Source organism: Antedon bifida, chromosome 9 (assembly GCF_963402885.1).
Source record: "Antedon bifida chromosome 9, ecAntBifi1.1, whole genome shotgun sequence".
NCBI lineage: Eukaryota > Metazoa > Echinodermata > Crinoidea > Comatulida > Antedonidae > Antedon > Antedon bifida.
The window spans coordinates 13,406,666-13,427,153 of record NC_136234.1 but is presented as its reverse complement, the minus strand read 5'-3'; the positions used below and the strand labels follow the sequence as shown (position 1 = coordinate 13,427,153).

At 31.8% G+C, this 20,488-nt stretch overlaps 1 protein-coding gene across 1 annotated transcript in view; it reads left to right on the top strand.

Moving 5' to 3' along the window:
- The window catches only part of LOC144852154 (serine/threonine-protein phosphatase 2A 56 kDa regulatory subunit epsilon isoform-like), a 47,129-nt gene extending 27,431 nt beyond the window's left edge, over positions 1 to 19,698 (top strand). Inside the window, exons 6-14 of the mRNA XM_078709900.1 lie at positions 1,336 to 1,466; positions 6,049 to 6,108; positions 7,233 to 7,341; positions 7,843 to 7,896; positions 9,815 to 9,865; positions 13,240 to 13,359; positions 15,503 to 15,630; positions 16,342 to 16,443; positions 17,219 to 19,698. Of these exons, the coding sequence (XP_078566026.1) occupies positions 1,336 to 1,466; positions 6,049 to 6,108; positions 7,233 to 7,341; positions 7,843 to 7,896; positions 9,815 to 9,865; positions 13,240 to 13,359; positions 15,503 to 15,630; positions 16,342 to 16,443; positions 17,219 to 17,309 (846 nt within the window). The 3' untranslated portion in view covers positions 17,310 to 19,698. The remainder of the gene's footprint in view (positions 1 to 1,335; positions 1,467 to 6,048; positions 6,109 to 7,232; positions 7,342 to 7,842; positions 7,897 to 9,814; positions 9,866 to 13,239; positions 13,360 to 15,502; positions 15,631 to 16,341; positions 16,444 to 17,218) is intronic.
- The last annotated feature ends 790 nt before the right edge of the window (positions 19,699 to 20,488 follow it).

Genomic DNA, 20,488 nt, shown 5'->3' with positions numbered 1-20,488 from the left:
ATTTGAATAAATAAACATAATAGATAAACATTTTAAAAATAAAAATTTGAATAACCAAATATAAATAAACGTAAATTGGAAAAACTTTGTATAAATATTGGTATAAATTTGAATAATAAACATAAATTTGAATAAAAAACATAAATTTGAATATCAATAATAAACATTAATTTGAATAGATTAACAAATTTGAATTAATTAAACATAGACTATCATGCCTAACTGAATTTCATAGTTGATTTGATTTGGATATTTTGCTTAATTTAATCAAGTCTATCTCTGTATATCTAGGTCATGAATACTTGGTTTAATATCACCGCCACTTGTAATGATAATAATTGCTATATTAGCAATCACCTTGGTATTTCTTATCAGTCACTGATTGATCGTCTGAAATTTAAAGAGGAATTAAGGGTTTAAAATCACTATTTTATTGCGATAAGTAACTACATTTTTTCCTGATCATTCATTCATTCTTCAGTGGAACATTACTTCCATTTATTGTCATTTGCATAAAATATATAAATTATGTTTGCTCTGAGATATAAAAACAGATAAATGAAAAACAATTAAGTTTCACATCACTCTGCCGAATGGCAGCTGGATAAAAGCCTGATTACAAAACCGATTTGTAAGAAAGATGATGGGCCGGTAACGTCTACCGCTACGGAATACCTCAAATACATTATGCATGGGATGAGTAGAATCTTGATGAATGTTTTTACCCTAAACGTGTTCACTTTGCTCTTTAGTTCTAATACAAACAAAAACATCCTTTCTAAAAAAAACGTCTTCTGAAAAGTGAGGTTTTCAAATGATTTTCAAATAGTATGAATTTTGGATCTTTTTGAATGCAAGCAAATTCTGATTTGGAGAGATTTGGTTTCAGAGAGTTGTATATTTCATTTGTTTTTTAAATAAACAAGATCTAGTAATATTAACTCTTTTGCATGGGATGAATAGAATATTTTATTGCGAGTTGAAAGATAGACTGGTCTACAGTATGTAACAAAGTTGAGAGTATTCAATAATCAAAACACCTAAAGCTCTGTCTACACTATCAAACTTTATGTGGCAACAAAATGTGCCCATATGAACATGATGATGTCATATCACTACCATATTTCTGATTTAGGAATATCACTACCATTATTTTGTCAAACTAGCCAGAGCTTTATATCCAACTTTAAAATATATGTGATGTACAATCACTCAATCTAATGGCGAGAGTTTAAATAGTATATTGCATATTGATGACATTTTACTTTTGCTGATTCGTCGTCTTCTATTGCTTTGTAAAGTGTATAATTAATTTAATTTGGTTTTTTTTGTCAGCTTTTGGAATTATTTGACAGTGAAGATCCCCGAGAAAGAGACTTCTTAAAGACGGTCCTACATCGAATTTACGGAAAGTTCTTGGGTCTACGAGCATTCATCAGGAAACAAATTAATCACATCTTCCTTAAGTAAGTAATTTGCTTGATTAAGAATATGTCAGAATCGCCGCTTAAGCCCAGAGATATCAACAATTGCTGTAATCATTACTATATTTAAGCTAGATTATGACATTACGATATTCCTTGTACAATTATGATTTCAAAATGCAACTGTATGATTGTTAGGCAAAGATTTAAAATCATTCTTAGTTAGCATTTCTGTTGTCTGTTGTCCACTAGGCAGATATTATTGAAAGCGAAAATCTGTACAACCAATCAGAGCTCAATGGGTTGTAACGCTTTCATGAGTATGCTTGCAAATCATAAACCTCAGCAGATCACAATCGCAGTTATTTGTTCTTGTTTTAAAAAATTAGGAAAATACACAGGGTAGCGAAATTGTTTTCTCGGTGAAAACATTAGAAGAAATTTGTCTAGTGGACAAGATTTATTCAGTTAGTCAATCGTCTTGCGACCAGTAATAGAAATGACAGTATTATCATACCTAATTGTACCCATTCGTAATGCATGATGGTGCACGAAACTCACTGATATTGATAGGTATTAAATCCATACCATAATTACCAGTTGAAATGGTTCTGCAATCTTAATTACACTCGATTTAATACCATGGAATCAGATCGCAAAGCATTTTATCACTGGTGTTTTGAGATGACCTATAACCTTTTGTTGACCTTTAACCTTTTTAATAAGAAAATGGTAAGCAATTTACAATTTGCTTTTTCTTGATCATTTCCAACTCAACGTAGTTAACCAATACGTGTATCATTTAGGTTTGATCAACAAGAAGACAGGAGACAAGGGGGAGGGAGGGTTAAAGAGGGGAGGAGGTGGGAGGGTTAAAGAGGGGAGGAGGTGGGAGGGTTGAAGAGGGGAGGAGGTGGGAGGGTTGAAGAGGGGAGGAGGTGGGAGGGTTAAAGAGGGAAGGAGGTGGGAGGGTTGAAGAGGGGAGGAGGTGGGAGGGTTGAAGAGGGGAGGTGGTGGGAGGGTTAAAGAGGGGAAGGGGAGACTGTACATGACACCCTATCTTGTTTTATGAATATTTGGTAGAAGACAGGAGGTCATGTTTTTCTCCAGGGGGTCAAATCTCTCCTTATTCCTCCCCACTGTAAATTTCAATTTAATATTCTAAAAACCTCATACCTGTACTTTAAATATGTAGCACGAAATTAGTTAAGATGATGATTTTTTTATCTTGCCACTAAAATAATGTTTTGTCTATAATTCATATTTATTTATCGACCATGTAGTGGCTAGAGATTTCATACCAGGGACTAATTGCTGTAATTTGCATTGCTATTATGGTATTGGCTATTGGTAATGGAGCCTTACATAATATAATGAGTTTGAACAGTCGCATATAGTAGAAGGCTGTTGATAGCATGTAAATATTGGTAATAATCAGATTGTTCTATTTATAAATAGAAAGTGTTCTAAAGATGAGGGGGAGGAGGGGGTGGGGATGGTAAGAAAGGTAGGGTAATTAAAGGATGTACCCTATAGAGTAGTTGTTTTAAATTGTATTTGGACTTACAGTAGAATGGGACAACTTTGTGACCTAACAACATGTCTCCTGAATTGCATTTTGGTCGTTGTGTTCATCTATATCTCTTTGTTTATTTCACGGAAAAGTGTCTCCATAATAGAGGTGTCCCCATAATAGAGGTGTCCCCGGAATTGGGATATCTCAATGAAGGAGGATACTACTGTATTACAACTGTAGGGTCAACAAATTTGATATGATAGATTTTGAAAGAACATTGCAATTGCAAATTTTGTTTTTACATACTTTACCATTAGAACCAAATTGACCATTTGTAGTTGTATATAAAATATCGGTATATTTATAACAAAACATCCCTGAGCTTTTATGTTTTTAAAATAGAATAGAACCAAATTTATCATACACTATATGATTTAATAAATACACTCCAAACCAGTACATTTCACACATTACATTTGGCCACAGGGAAAAACAACCCACTGTACTGTACGCCTTTCTATACTTTACCATTAGAACAAAATGTAGTATTTACATTCATAGAATTTTTATTTTATATAATTCCTAAACTGTACATTTTGCATGTTACAGTAGGCCACAATAAAGAACAACAACTGTGTTGATCTGGGCTTTCGTGGATGAATAAAAGCTCTCATCATTTATCCAATCCTGTCTGTAAATAATAGCTTATAGATGTAATAAAAGCTCACGTTATTCCTTGGAGACATTCAGGACAAGATATTTAATTTGATCCCATTTGTGTTATTAGGCTTCAGAGGATAAGTCGTTTTCTGCCCAGCAATCAGATACTATATTCAGCCTGTTGTACCATCGTCGTGATACGGTAATTTAAAGAGTTTGGTCTGATCATGTCCTCGAGTTCACTGACTTGGTGACTGACTGAACGCTTCACCAAATCTCATAATATGAGAATATCATTAATGATAATAATTAATAGACAGGTATTTAATGAGGATATGAGAGTGATAGCAGGTTTGGGATTTTCATGTGACTAAATCAATCAGTGTTCACGTCTTAAGGTGCATTTAAGCACAAATTAAAAGTGTATGTTCTAAGTAAGTTATATTATTAATTAATAATTAATAGTTCAAAATGGATGTACGGTAATAAAGAAAAAAAACCATTTGTATTGATTTGACCCCATTGTTAAGTTTACACTATCAAACTAGTTCGACAAAAAAAATGTGATATTCCCAAATATGGCAGTGATATGACATTATGTCCATATATGGGCATATTTTCTTATTACATAAAGTTTGATAGTGTAAACAAGCATTTGACTACGCTATCAAACTTTTTGTGACAAAAAAAAAGGGGTTGTACCCATTATTGACATGGTCATGTCATATCACTACCATATTTGAATACATCACACTTTTTTGTCAAACTAGTTTGATGTAGACAGAGCTTTTACATGCTTAGTTTAAAAGGTCTAGTCTAAATAGATAATACAGTATACGACCACATGGTATATCATGTAATCAAACCAAATGTGAACTCTAATTAAAACCCTTTCACACACAATAAAAGAGAAATGTAGAAGAGAGTAGTCATTCTACTGAAGACATACAGTATGTCCACTTGCAGACATAAGTTGTTTTCACAAAGAACACTAGAAGAGTTTTCCAATAGGAATTTCTGGTAAAGATATTATTGGAGGGTTTCATTTTTTCTTGCCAACATTAACTTTAGGATCTTTATGATGATGTTTTTCGTAAAGTGTCTCAGATATCTGTGAATTATTGATGTTTCTTAGGCCGCTGACTTGCCATACTAAGTTTATGTCTAGGTATCTTGTTAGTTTAATTCAATGATATCAACACCGTATGCCTGTTGGGTATATATATTGCATATTTGGTTGCTAAATTGGATTACGTAGATTACTGTATGATCTGTTTATCAAAATGCAATTATTTTTTTGCGAGAAACTACTCAGACGCATAACATTTAGTTTAGAAGTACAGTGTTCAAGCCTCTTTTCGTGTCATATAGGGACTGAGTGAGAGACAGACAATTTTATATACTCCTAGGTAGGCTTAGGCCTGTCAATGGTGTTTCCGCTTTCTTTACTCCAGTCTTTAGCATCACACCTTTTGTTTTAGTTCTTGTATTGGTGGTCATATTGTTCTTGCACAAAGTATCTCCACTGTTTTCTTGGTGTACCATTTTGTCTCCAGCTCCAACATCTATTTCCTATTCTTTTGCGCCATTCCTGTCCAATACGTCTATAGATGTTACACTGCTCAAAATATGAAGCTCAAACCCTTTTCTGTCATACCGTTTAAGGACAACGATTAAACAGACAATTATAAAACAAAAAATGCTACAAATTGTCAAAATATTTGTTTATATCATTATCAATATGTCTTGCTACATTTTAGTATGTAGTATGCTCAATGTACAGAGCTCAATGTGCAGGGCTCAATGTTCATTGCTCAAAGTACAATGCTCAATGTACAATGTTCATTGCTCAATGCCTAACATACAATGCTCAATGTACAATGTTCATTGCTCAATGCTTAAAGATGTATTGTCCCTCAAAATCATGAAAAATAGAGATTTTTAAAATCGAACTTTGAATAGGCCATTTTGCAGTTTTAATGAAGTTGTTCACTTCCATAAGAAAAAAAACGGGGGAAAAAAATTATTTCACCTATAAAAAGACAAAATAAACAGTTAAATTACCCAAAAACTCATTGTCTTCCAGACAATTTGACCATTTTTTGCTTTAAATTACATTTTTCTCAGGTAAATACATTTTTTTCAGACCCAATTTTTTGTGAGAGTGAATAACTATTATGTGACATTAAAATAACATATTCAACAAAAAAATTTAAAAAAATATTTTTTTAGGGGGACAATATATCTTTAACATACAATGCTCAAAGTACAATGCTAAATATAAAGTGCTCATTTAAATTGCAGTTTGATTATTTTGGTGTAAAAAAAAAATTGATGTATTTTTGTTATGGGCCAAAGTATTAAATAGCACACTGTTTGCATTTGTCCAAATATCGCACTCAGTTTCTAAATGCTAATTATTTATTTCTTTGTTTTGTATTATTGTAGATTTGTGTATGAAACAGAACATTTTAATGGTGTAGGTGAATTACTAGAAATTCTTGGTAGGTAAGTATCATGTTTACAGTCATTTGGAATAAATCAGCGATTTGTAACCGGGCAATAGAGTATCATCAGTCATTGCTATGATGCATGAAATGATCACCAGAGCAGTTTTGTGTTGGGCTGTTGCACTGTCCACAACCTCACAGTGGAAACTGGAAAATTAGATGAAAATTGCACATGAGAGAATAAGGGATCAGCTCGACAGTTCTAACGTGGACTGATGAAAGATCTCTTGATATCTAATTACTCAGGTTATACATAGACCAGAAATTTATATTACTTCACCTAGGCATATTTGAAATGATTAGTTTGAGAAATTAAGATGATTTTTGCCAATTTCATCCCTTTCTGTTATTTCATGGTGTTGACATTTTTAGTAGCATTTTTATATTTTCAGTTATTAATTATGAAAAAATATTTATATACTATATGATTTTAATTTTATCTTTATAAATTATATAGTGCCTTCCTATGGAACGTTTCGGTCTTGCTTTTTGACATTTATGACATTGCAATTCTGATATTTTTGAATATCTTCTTAAATTAATGTTCCATTAATATTATTACTATTTTTCTATAGTACACCAAAATTAAAAGAATTTGGTATTTATAAAGACATGCATAAAAGGGTATAGTCCTAAATTTAGTGAAAATTCAGAGGTGGAAGTATTTGGATTGCATTTACAATGCGGATTGTGTCCAAATTTAATTCTAGGCTATGATCGACAACACATCGGTCAGTTATCACAAAAGAAAACTCCCTAATATGTTGGTTGGGCCTGCAGTGTGGTAACCGTTCTACCTTTAACCCTTTGGCAACGCGAGGTTTCTACCCCAAGTGACTGAGGCTAAATGAGGTATTTTTAATAGGTTTAGGAAAAATGCGAAATATATTTTTATGACTGTAACTTTCTGCAATTGTTGGTTTTATTGTTATGTGAAATGTTTTGGCCTAATGAAAAATTGTCCTGGGACAGTAAATTACCACGTATGGGATACAGGCCATGTTTTCAAAGGGTTAAGTTTGTTATATTTTACGTAAATGTTTTGAATTGTTGGAAAATTAAATTGTTATTGGCATTTCATTTTTGTTCTATGTTATAATATTTTTTTGTTTTAAATTACAGCATAATAAATGGGTTTGCCTTACCGCTAAAGGCAGAGCATAAACAATTTCTAATTAAGGTTCTTATACCCCTGCACAAGGTACGCTGCCTGAACTTATATCATGCCCAGGTACGTACATTAATTCGTTTGTGAATTAGTTTTTACTAAATTATATTTTCAATTCAACTGTTTTGTTGTTACGTGATTTCACTTTCTGTGAGTGCTGTTGTGTGTAGACACGTTGACCGTGATTCGTCTACGTTCCTGTTGCGATCATCCATCCTGATTAACGACTTTTCATACGACTACAGATCCTTTTCGAAAGTTAAGAGAAAATTAATGCTCTTTGCTTCCATTATCAACGAAACGATTATCTGCTCCTATTATATGTTGAGTATGATAATGCAAATAAATGTATGTATGATACTGTGTAAAAATCTCTTTTAAAATTACACTTAAACCATTTCAAGGCCATCTTTTAAACAGTAAAAACAATGTTTTTTAGTCAAATGTATTAGTCAAAAATATTTATTAATAGATAATTAATACAGTATGACAGCTATTTGTGTTAATTTGTATTTTTGATTTTTTTTATTTATTTGAATGTAAAATATGTTTTTGTCCTTACAGCTAGCATATTGTGTTGTACAGTTTTTGGAGAAAGACGCTACTCTTACAGAACAGGTAATATAATTTACTTTCCCGAATCCGGGCATCCTTGGTCTAGCCAACAATATATGAGTCCATGAGAAAGTGTGGTTTCAGACTGTAAGAAATACTTCTAAAACCGTAATTCTAAGTGGAACTGTTTCTGGTTTCAGGGGAGGTTTTTTTTAAAGAAAATTTATGTTATGAATATTTTTATTATTATTATAGAGAGAACATTGAATTATATTCAGCAATTTATTTGTAGTTTTTAAGCCTTACCCTCCGTCATTTTTCAAAATTCTGGAGCAGCCACTGAATTTAATTTCATTATTATGTACAAATATTAGATATTCAACTACGACATGATAAACAAAATAGTCCTTATGATTTGAATGGTGATCAAAGCATAGAAATTATAATTTATTAACAAAAATAAGACGGGAAGATTAGACCGTAATTCTATTCAATAGATAGTCCTTAAATAAATAATGTATCGACAATACTATTATATTTGCCATTGTATATTTAATAGTATATTAGTCATTCAGTTGTTTTTTTCAATGTGACCTTTGACATGCTTGTCATTGACTACATGACGACTTTAGAAATTTAACTTAACATGCTAATGTTAAAACATTAGATTACTGTACGACTGTGTTAGCAGGTGAGATTCACAACGGTTTCTGTAGAAACAATAGTAATGACAAGAATTTTGATAGCTTTAATCACAAAAAAAAATATAATAACATACCGTACTTGGTTAAATGTCTTCAACAAAAACAGATTTTTAGAATTTTTTTTATTCATTTGCTATTTTATTATAAAGTATTAAATGTTAAATAATTCTTTCTGCCAGTCTTTATATACCCTTTTCACATCGCCTAGCAAAACTCTGGTGTTTAGCACACACCTGTCCACACAGTGCGTCAACATGGGGGATCTTTATATGGTGTGATGATTGTAAATTCTGATGTTTTGCTAGCCAATGTTATCAAAACTTCATATATACACACTATTTCTATAGCCTGAAAATTAATTTGTCTAGTAACAAAAACATAATTTTTATATAATTTTTTAAACTTAAAATAATTTAATGATTACAGTACTTTAATTACATTTTTTAATCACGAACTTTAATAATATCAATTTAAACTTAAACCATTTTATTCAGTCAAGTTTACGGCTTAGTAAGAAGAGACAAGACATCTTTAAACATCTTAAAGGTTTATTAAAATACAATGCCGCAGACTGGATGCATTTATAGCGTCAATGTGTTTTTATTGATCAGTTGGCGAACTAAATTGTTAAATTTTTATGCTTGACGTCACATTTGTGGATAAGTAACTGTCAGATTCCGTGCTTGTGTAATTGGAAAGAGATTCTTCAGTCGCTTGATATATTATCCCCAAACATTACATAACATTAGCTGTGGTATGTTCAAATGATACCATTAACAAAAAATGAAAAATGTATTATTCTGTGGATCTGAAAGCCTGAGTAATAAACAGAATTATCTTGTTATTCATATTCACAATGATATTATATTGTTTCTTTGCAATGTATTTCAATAATAGATAAAAATTAAACATATTTGAATATAGAAAAAAGCTTTCAATAACATTTTTTTTATGAAATATACTATTTTATACATTAAAACTCTTATTATGAGGATACCTTCAAATTCCAATAAATTACCCCCTTATTAAGGGTGTCCGCTGAATAGGGATTGGCTGTAGTGCTCCTTGTAAGTTTCACAGAAAAGTGACAACATTTTTCTTAATGTTTGTAATATTTGTTTTTTTTTAATTTATTACTTATTTATATTTATTTTGTTTTTACACTGCTGTTGTTTACTATAAAACCAAAGTATTTTTAAATTTATTAATTTAAAAAAAAGAAAGTTTAATTTACTATCTTCTGTTAGTATATGATAAGACAATTCTTTCTTTTGTAGGTGATAATGGGTTTACTTAAATTCTGGCCGAAGACATGCAGCCAAAAAGAGGTAAGAGTTTATTTAAAAATTGTTGTTAAATGGTTTAAATCTATGATTTATTGCACGATAGCCGAGGACCTCGTAGCGGAAATTGCAATGATTAATACTCTGGCTATTTTTGTTTTTAAAGGTTGGTTGCTTTAGCATTTCCCTTTTATATGTGCGATAGGTACTCACTGAAGTCAACAGTCAATAAATAAAATTATAAAAACAAAATAACTTTACAGTTGAAATATTAACCGGAGTCTTGATTTTTCATTTATATTGCTCTGCCTCAGTATCGAGCACTCTTATTCATGATCTGGATCAAGTCTACTGTACCACACAGATTATTTATATAATTATAAATAAAACAAGAGCAATCAGAGAGTTGCAACCTCCGCTAGGAGTAAAAAGAGAAGAAGGATTGACAATCGTGATAAAGATCTGTCTTGTAGTGTTGACATACAGTCTAAAATAATAAAAAGTGGTCCAGGATTGGAATCCTGGTTCTGATTGCTTCCAAAATTAAATGGAGTCTTCCGTGACCACCTATCTATAATAGTGGTAAAGATCCATTTTATAGTTTTTACGTATGGCCTAAGTAAAATATTAAAAAGTGGTCCAGAATTACGATATGCACGGAACAACGCGATAATATCGAATAATTTCTACACTGAGATATTTTTTTAGGTAAATTCCCTATTATTCTTGACAAGCCACGCTGTTTGATCATAAATTTACCCCAAGAACTCGAAGATATTTCACTTCCTTTCCGAGCACAATGGACTTTTTTTTCTGTTCTTACTAACTCTAACTGTACTTATTAACTGTTTTAAAGCAGCTTGTTTAGGTAATTTTGGGTTTTAAAATTCACTTCCAATAAACGCGCCCCCCCCCCCCCACCCCCCTTTGAAAAAAATGCGATTCCCTGAGGCGTTTATTAGAAACAATACGGTAGCTGAGGTAATTAGTTCTTAATTCAATTATTACTTTAACAATTTAAACGGCTATTTATAGAAATCAATTTTTGACCATTGTATGGTCCAGCACAACAACTCGAAAATAATAATTAATTTTTTTAATAATCAATTTCGTCTTTCCAAAATAGATAATTGTTAATTTACATTTATTTTAAATTCATGATAAATAGGAATGGTATTGCAGCAATAGTTTTTTTCAAAGCGTGGTCAAATTCATTCAAGTTTTTAACAGCCTTATCAATTTAAAGCGGAAGATTGTTAAATAATATATTGTTAGTCATTTCTTTTATTATTAGTCATATACTTTATAATTCCTGATTAATATTATGGATAAAGATGATAAATATCAGATTTTGTTATACATAACTCGTCAATACATCTTGTCAGCTATATTAATTGCTCAGTGGAAACATCCCCAATGTTGAAAAAGCGGCTCTGTTGAATCAGTTGCGAAGTTGAATATCTGGATTATAGTTGAACAAGCGCCTCAGTCAAATAATTTGACATTTTTATATTTTTTTAGCCATAGAATAGAATAAATAGTTATAAATGGTGCACTCCATCTGATTATTATTCCACTCCATCTGGTTTCCGTCAATATTCAGGCCTACAAAAACTATTTATGTTATTTTATAAAACGCTGACCATGTAATACTAATAGTAACTTTAATCATTGAAATGAGAAAATATAATGCATGGCATGTGATATGAAATTAACCAATCAAATGGCAAGGATTCACCAATTCTATTTAAAGATGTATTGTCCCCCAAAATCATGAAAAATAAAGATTTTTAAAATCGGACTTTGAATAGGCCATTTTGCAGTTTTAATGAAGTTGTTCACTTCCATAAGAAAAAAAACGGGGGAAAAAATTATTTCACCTATAAAAAGACAAAATAAAAAGTTAAATTACCAAAAAACTCATTGTCTTCCAGACAATTTGACCATTTTTTGCTTTAAATTACATTTTTCTCAGGTAAATAAATTTTTTTCAGACCCAATTTTTTGTGAGAGTGAATAACTATTATGTGACATTAAAATAACATATTCAACAAAAAAATATAAAAAAATATTTTTTTAGGGGGACAATATATCTTTAAATAAATCTATAACAATTTTAAATGGATTGATAAATTCATTTTATTTTCAGAGTTAAATTAATCATGTATACTAACATTGACGCAAACCGTTTTAAATTTAATAATATTCTTACTTTAAATTCTAAACTGCAGTCGTCAATTGTCATTATTATTTTGGGTGTTAGCATACTTTATTCATAATTATATGATTCAAGATATTACAGATTAAAGACAGACATTAAAATATCGATATACAACCTACAGTTTAAGGAAATGCTAAAATCAATTCATTTTAAAATTCTCTAAGCTTGTAGAATAGATATCATAATATATTAAAACATTCTGGCTTTAAAAATAATTATACAAACTGACAGAAAAAGAGAAATATGTGTCTATCCATGTAACGACATATTTGGATAAATCATATGTCATTCTTTCACCAATGATTGAATTTGATTTTGTTGTTTTTCTACCTTAAACGTTCATACATTTATTATTCCTTGGGTGGTTTTTAAGGTAGTTGACATTAAGATGGTTGAATATCTGTAATTGTTTTTGTCCTGTGTGTCTACAGCCTGTATTTCAAATCCATTGGCTTACCTTTTAGATTCATTATACGACATCAATTCTGTGATATGATTCGTTAGGAAACTATCATGCATTTGTTGGTTGATGTATTTAAATTTACCGGCCTACATTATCTTGTCTCCCTTGACAGATTGGGATATGTCATTCGACATCTTGGCAAAGGGGATTGTCAATTTTAAATAGCTACCTGTTTTTAGCCCACGGCACCTTGGGAGTAATATTGTGACTGACACTGCAGTTTTTTTTATAATGACTTGCATTATACTTCTTTGTGTCAAAGATGTTTTATATATAATTTTTAGTTAAACAACAAATCATTATTATAAGTGTTCATGTCCAAATTGTTTTACAGCAGTTTTCATGCAAGTAACTACATTGTGTTAATAAATTACGTATACTTTTAGTTTGTTTTAATTTTAAAGTTAATGAGTTAATCACTGCAATAAACAATAGGTATGATAATTCATAAAAATCTTGCTAATAATTACATAAACAGGATAAAGAGTAAACAAAATGTATTAACTGCAGTAGAAGAATGTTGAAAGAAATGAATAAAATAATATATTTAATTTAAAAATATCGCCTACCTGAGCAGCACTATTTATTTGTGTGTATTTTTGGAATAAAAATTAATAATACCGTAGAATAATAATTATAATATTCTGTTTAAAAATGTCATAAATCTGTTTTATTAGAGAAAATGATAAGGTTTGATAATTACTTGGTGATGACACTCTCGTTATCTTGTCATAGGTGATGTACCTTGGGGAAATTGAGGAGATTCTTGATGTAATTGAACCAATACAGTTTGTCAAGATTCAAGGCATTCTATTCAAGCAACTTGCTAGATGCGTATCCAGTCCTCATTTCCAGGTAAATATTTAGGGGTAGTACCGACTAAGGTCAAAGGTTATTGGTCAGATACATTGTGGTAGATTTTTTGTTAAAGATTTTCTATTTTTAAATGTATACTCATTTTGATTATAACACAATAGTAGGATTGTTTATTATTTATTTAAATATATTTAGAGGGCAACCCTTCCAGCTGAACCCGCAGGTCAGCTGTAACTACTACTAGAATCAATAAATTAAAACAAATTTACATAGAAAACAAATAATGGGATTGTTCTGCTTTAAAAAACTCATTGACCATCTTACAGTAATTCAAATTATGGTAAATCGTTTAAAAGGAAGAAGAGCCTGATTAAAAGGGAACACTTTCCTATAAAATACCACTAGAGAGAGATACCACTATTATGTGAACGTTTTGTTAGGTCCTAAAAGTGTCCCCTTAAGCTTGGTTCCCACTAGGACGCAACGCAAGGGCGTAAGCGCAACGTAAGCGAGTTGACCAATCACAATCGATGGACTATTCAAACTGTCGCTTGTCATTGGTCAACTCTCTTGCGTTGCGTTCTAGTGGGAGCATTAATAGGGATTCTACTGTTGTTGAAACTACCCTTTTACCCAGTTAACAACATTCTGTTGACTCTCAGTGCTAATTGATATTAATTTTGATAATTATATTTTACTTTCTGTGACTACCAAGTTAGGGCAACTTTTATTGACTTTGTCTGACTATTTTTAGTTTTCAAAAATTGATTTGACAACCTGGATTAGTTTTCCAGTAGGCTAATTTAAACATGTGATTCATCAGTTATGACATGTATCACTAATTGTTACTAAACTTGTACATTTCATATGCATATCATCAAATACACATGTACATTATAACTTGTAACATATTCAAGGATTACACACACAAGTCAAACTTTAGTTAAATAATTCCTAACATGTAGAAAAATAAATTGGACTATCGTTGTGTTAACCTTGACTTGGTGAGTAATAATATCCCCAGGGATGTAGTGAGGCAAACATACTTCTTGCCCTATCATTCATTGAGTTACATACCCTGTGCAGGCTAGATAACTTCAATGCTAGGCTCACTGGCACCAAATTCACTCACATTGGAGGTAAAAGAAAGTAGTTCCTGGCCCATCTTTCGCTGAGTTAAATACCCTGTGCAGGTTAGATAACCAAATGCTAGGCTCACTGGCACCAAATTCACTCATGTTGGAGGTAGATACAGAAGTAGTTCTTTCCCCTTCGTTTGATGAGTTAAATGCCCTGTGCAGACTAGATAACTTAAAACCTAGGCTTAGTGACACCAAACTCACTCATGTTGAAGGTAGAGTAGTAGTATTTCTTGCCCCATTATTCAAAGAGTTAAACATGTGTAGGATAGATTAACAGTTTCACATGCAGAGCAAAATATTTTTGTTTATTGTGAAATGGCATGTTGATAGTGTGGTAAGCACCAACCTCAAGAACCTTTTTGCTCAACCATCATATATGTGTTTTGACTGACACTGGCTTCACTCACATTAAACACAGACAAATAATGCTTCTTTCTCTGTTATCTGTAAGTGCTGTGTAGGCTAGATATTATCTTAAATGCTAGGCTGCATGGCGCCCCCTTCACTCAAGCACTTTTGTCAGTGTGTAGATTGTTTGTCATGTCAAGGACATTTCTTACCCATGTATGCTTTTCGTTTTGTTTCCGTTCAAACAATCTTTTAATTCTTAGTCCATAGAAAATAAACATAATTGCTTATAATTTAACGTATACATATTAAATTAACAAGATGCTTTAAATTTCTTAGTGCAATAATACATGCTCTCATCTCAAGATACTTTTCCAGTGGCCGAGTGGTTAAGACAGTGGAACTGTAATAACATGGCCATAATATTGGCAAGGGTTCGAGGCTCACTCTGGCCACGGTTCTGGTGGTAGAACGAATATTCTCAGATAAGGACTATAAACCGTAGGTCCAGTGTACACATGTGCGCTTTAAAGGACTTAGTACATCTTTTGAGACGAGTAAGGTTCGAGTTACCCCAGTGTACTAGTATACACACAGCCACTTATCATTACTGAGCCCTCTGGGAGAACAGTCTTTGACTGAAGAGGCTATATGAATAAATAATTATAACATAGTATTATGATCTCTTTTAGGTTGCTGAACGTGCATTATACTTTTGGAATAATGAGTATGTACTCAGTCTGATTGAAGAGAATTCTAACGTTGTAATGCCAATTATGTTCCCAAGTCTCTATAGGATATCAAAGGAACATTGGAATCAGTAAGTGCAACGGTTAAACTGCTTTTGAGTTCGGAATGACCGAGACACAACTGGTGCTGACCGGGGTTCAATTAGACTGATCCCTTCTTAGCGACGAGGGCATATCCCCTTAATTTTGTTTTTTTTTGGCACGCTTGGAATCCCTATTATGTACAGCGCTTAGAGGTTCACAACATTAGGCGCTATATAATTCCAGGATATTATTATTATATTGTTTTCAAATTAATTTCGGCTCAGTTAGAGGAAAAATGGCAAAATCAGCACTGTGGTTTTTTTGTTACAAAGGGAGTTAAGAGTAGTCAAAACAATATAGACTATCTGATAAACTCCTAGAAAGTAGGAAGCCTTTTGCCATTTTTCCCCTGAATATGAGTTAGCATTCTAATGGTTAGTCCAACCCTAGCCTAACTAAAGAAAAAAATGTGTTTCTCAACACATTTCCACCTTTGCCACATCTGGCATATCCACTCTTTACTATAGATTTGATGCCTACAATTTATTTATTTTATATCACCCTGTATCGTTTGATGTATTCAAATAATATAGTACCCTCTTTTGTTTGGCTATACTTTCATAAATTCTCTCAATATTTTACTTTTCCAAGTTGAGATATCATGGATATATTAAAATCTATTTTACATATATTTATTTTTGTTCAGTTTCTCCTAATAAGTTATTTCTACTGATTTTGTTGCATTTATTTATTTTTAGGACAATAGTGGCCTTGGTTTACAATGTGCTCAAAACTTTTATGGAAATGCATAGTAAACTATTTGATGAATTAACGGCAAATTACAAGTTGGACCGACAAAAGTAAGTCATTAGAACATTCTAGAAATATGAATTACAAATTTCAGCTAGCATTCTAGTGTGTGATGTGTGTAAAGCTCTGTCAACACTATCAAACTAGTTTGACAAAAAAAGTGTGATGTACCCAAACATGGTAGTGATATGCCCAAATATGGTAGTGATATGCCCAAATATGGTAGTGATATGACATCATCATGTCCATATATGGGCACATCAAATTTTTTGTCACATAAAGTTTGATAGTGTAGACAGAGCTTTACACTCATCACCAGAGTATACAAATAATTAATGTTTATATGGGTTAAAATGGAAGAATATTTTCATGATTTAAAGACTTTTATAATTGTTCTATTTAATTAAATAGGACAGTCAGGGAACATGTCGTACAACACAGCACTTTTCAAAAATTCTAAATGCTTTTATGATTATATATACAAATTATTTTTATAACTTTTAAATATTGTCTGTACTTTTTTATTGTTTTTAACATTGTAGCTGTATTTTAACTGCAGTGTATTATCAAAGATTTTTATTTTTATACAAATTAGACCAATAAAAGATGAATTGAATTGAATTGATTTTTCAAAACACCACACCACGCAGGCCTTTCTTTGCAAACTGATTCCCACATGACTTTATTCATGATAATAATAATTCAAAAGGTCTAAATTAAGATTGAAGTCATTTCTACAAACATTTTACTACCTTAGTAATCAACACAATTAAATTACATTAAATACTGTCATCTATTCATATGTATATTTATTGTTTCTTTCAGAGAGAAGAAAAAAGAAAAAGATAGAGATGAACTTTGGAAAAAACTAAGCAAATTGGAGATGAATAACAAAGCGAATTCTAATGCCAAATAATGGATGTGTTTGCTTGGCAGTTGATTGCAGAGCATGTTGTTGGGTTTACCCTTCCCATACCTTAGGGAACCCCTTCCCATAGGGTAAAGGGAAACCCATGACACACCTACAAGCACTTAATGACATGTCCATTAAGGCAGTCTCATAGACACACTGTGTATTTTTAAACACAACATTTTCCTTCCCATGGACAGGAACGAAACCAGTGTAATATAACCCATGTCTTCAAATCCCACCCCTCTCCAATCAATTTATTTCGTCATAGTACAGTGTATGTATAAACATGTTTTAAATAATTGGAGGTAATACTGTCTTGAAACGATTGCAATCTGAGTATCTGCGCTGTTCCAAAGAATTCATACATAATTACGCATTACGCTTAACATGGTGGATCGTGTTGTACATGTTAGAGTGTGTCGTGGCAAGCAAAACAAACTAATGCATACAGTTGCATATCCCACTACTAAGGATTACATTATTCTGTATTCACTAAAATTATTTTTAGATGCCTGGAATAATGACTACACATCTACCAAGTCTTATATGCATGTTGTTTCGTTTAAGTTGATTTAATGGAAACGTTTTGTGCCCAGAAATTATAGAGGTAGCTGTATACATACAACATAACCGTTTGATAATGATTTCGTTTGGATGACTTCTGAAAAGCACTTTGATAATTGAACTATGACATGTATTTGTCTACATAAGCATATATCCTGGTACTCTATGGAAATTTACATCTATATTAAACATTCTGGCATGTGTATCATATTATCTACAGAACGCTGTTTGCTGTTAATAATTGCGCCCTATCATACCAAAAAACTACACGTAAGTTTATGTTTCAAAGACCAGTAGCAATGTTTTAAAGGTGACAGTTCATGAATATTCAAAAGATAATTAGCATATTCATCTGTGGCGGTGGTAGTTAAACCGGTCAGTCAACTTGGACTCACACATGTGAAAGAAGTTGACAATGATGTCTTGTCTTCTGACTGAAGTACAATATAGATCTTTTAGATCAGTCAGTGATACTCATCTGTGCATAGATCATGCGACCACATGTATGTAAAGATAATTGTATATGAAAACCGGGAAGAGCAAGTCTCAATCTTTCCAGATAAAACAAAGAAACAGTTAATTAAGTTAATTAATCTCATGGTAAAAGGCATATAGCATGTCGGTTATATTGACTTAATAATGAATTCTATATCAATATCAATGCTTATAATAAACATATGGGCCCCTGCTGGTTTCTCAATGGAGCTATCCAAGTCCCTTCGAATATGGATGTTGTGAAATCAAATTCTCTCCCCCATTCAATCCTTTTCAAATTAATTGGTGTGTTAAATAATAAATATTACTAAACATTTAAATAAAAAGAAAGTGATTATGTAGTAGTATAAATAAGACCTGGCGCTGAACACGTTGCAGTTTATTTCACTGATTTTGTTTGTTATATGTTAATTTATTGTATATATATTTTTATTTATTTGTAGGTCAATGAATAAGAATTTATTTGTGTATGATATAGATTGTGTAAAATATGTCAGCATTTGGTAGATTTTAGCTAAAGATGTTATGGAGTACATGCGTGTTGATTTTTCTTTTAGACGTGTTCTATGGTCGTATACTGGCATTGTAATTAGTACGCAAGACTAAAGAAATCCATAGTGTGTTGGTTATTATTGTTGTATATTTGAATTAATTAAAGAAGTTAATTCAGCCAATCACTATAGAGGATATAGGGTAGGGGGTTTCCCTTGCGTGTTATTAAAACATGCATAGATATTTATAAGGGTACACTGTTTTGAAAAGCAATTTTTTTAGTAAATTGTTTTCTTTTTAAATATATTTGCTGTGATGTCATTAAGGTTTCCTTAAAATGCTTATTATTTTGTGGTACTTACATTTTAATATTTGATAAACTGAATGAATTGATTGATTGATCTATCAACGTAAATTCAATACATAATCATACTGGATATGTAGTGCCTTACACATTGTCAACTCGTCATAGACGCACAACCCTCTTTCTGACTAAAATATATTAGAAGAAACTCTCGCCAAAAAATGTAAGGTTATGAACTAGAATGTACTGTAATATTGTACTGTTAAAGAAGGAATAAAAAAGTACACCTCTTCATTGTGAAACAGAATGACGTACCTTTAACCCTCCCAAAACAGGACCTTAGGCTGGCCCAGAAAGTCAGAATCCATGTTTACTGCTATGTTTTGTCCATGTTAATAATGCAGTATATTCTCCATATATTTGAAATTAATCAATTGATGCATGCAGTATGCAGTATCATGTCTGGTGACAATAAACAGTGTACAGTTTTGTGTCTCATGACAGCAAACATCATCTCATATTAGATAACACTATTCAGTAGCCTGTTTATCAAAAGTGCCAGCCAGAAATTGTTGATTGTTTGATGCTTTAGCTTTCTAATCTGAAGACCGGGGTTCAAATCCCAGCATGGTCGTTTGTATATTTTGTATAGTGAGAGGTTATTTAGAGAGTTAGGTGTAACTTAATATTTAGGAGATGTGTGCTATGGTATGGCCCTGTTACTGTCAGCTAGCATGATACTGCAGTTTGTTTATTGTCACTAGTCATGATACTGTTACAGCATTGCTTGATAATTCTCACCGAATATGGTAACATACGTTGCTACGTTTCAAATATAGTTGACAAATGTAATCACATTTTGTACACTTGAATAGAGTTTAATTTACCAATGAAATTGATACTGTGAGTATGTATTGAAATGTAATCTGCCATCTGATAAACAGTTATTCAAATGCACTATGTTATTTAGAGTGATCATAAGTTGCATTAATTTCATATCTTCAGCATTACGCCATTATTAAGTACAGGCACTTAGTGGCATTTTCGAAGACATATTATAAGAACTAGACTGCCAACACAAATGCAATCACAATGTAGAGAGACTGCCCAATATGGCTGCATCAAATCGGCCATCAGGTGCACCAGTTAGAAGTCGTGCCCATTATTCTGTCACCTAGTTGATGGTCCAGTTCTTATAATATGTCTATAGGCATTTTAGTTTTCTCAGGTACCCGACAATACAAAGTATTGAAAATGTAATTTATAAATGTTACATATAAATATACAATTCATGTATAATTATTGATAAAAATATCGTGATTATGTA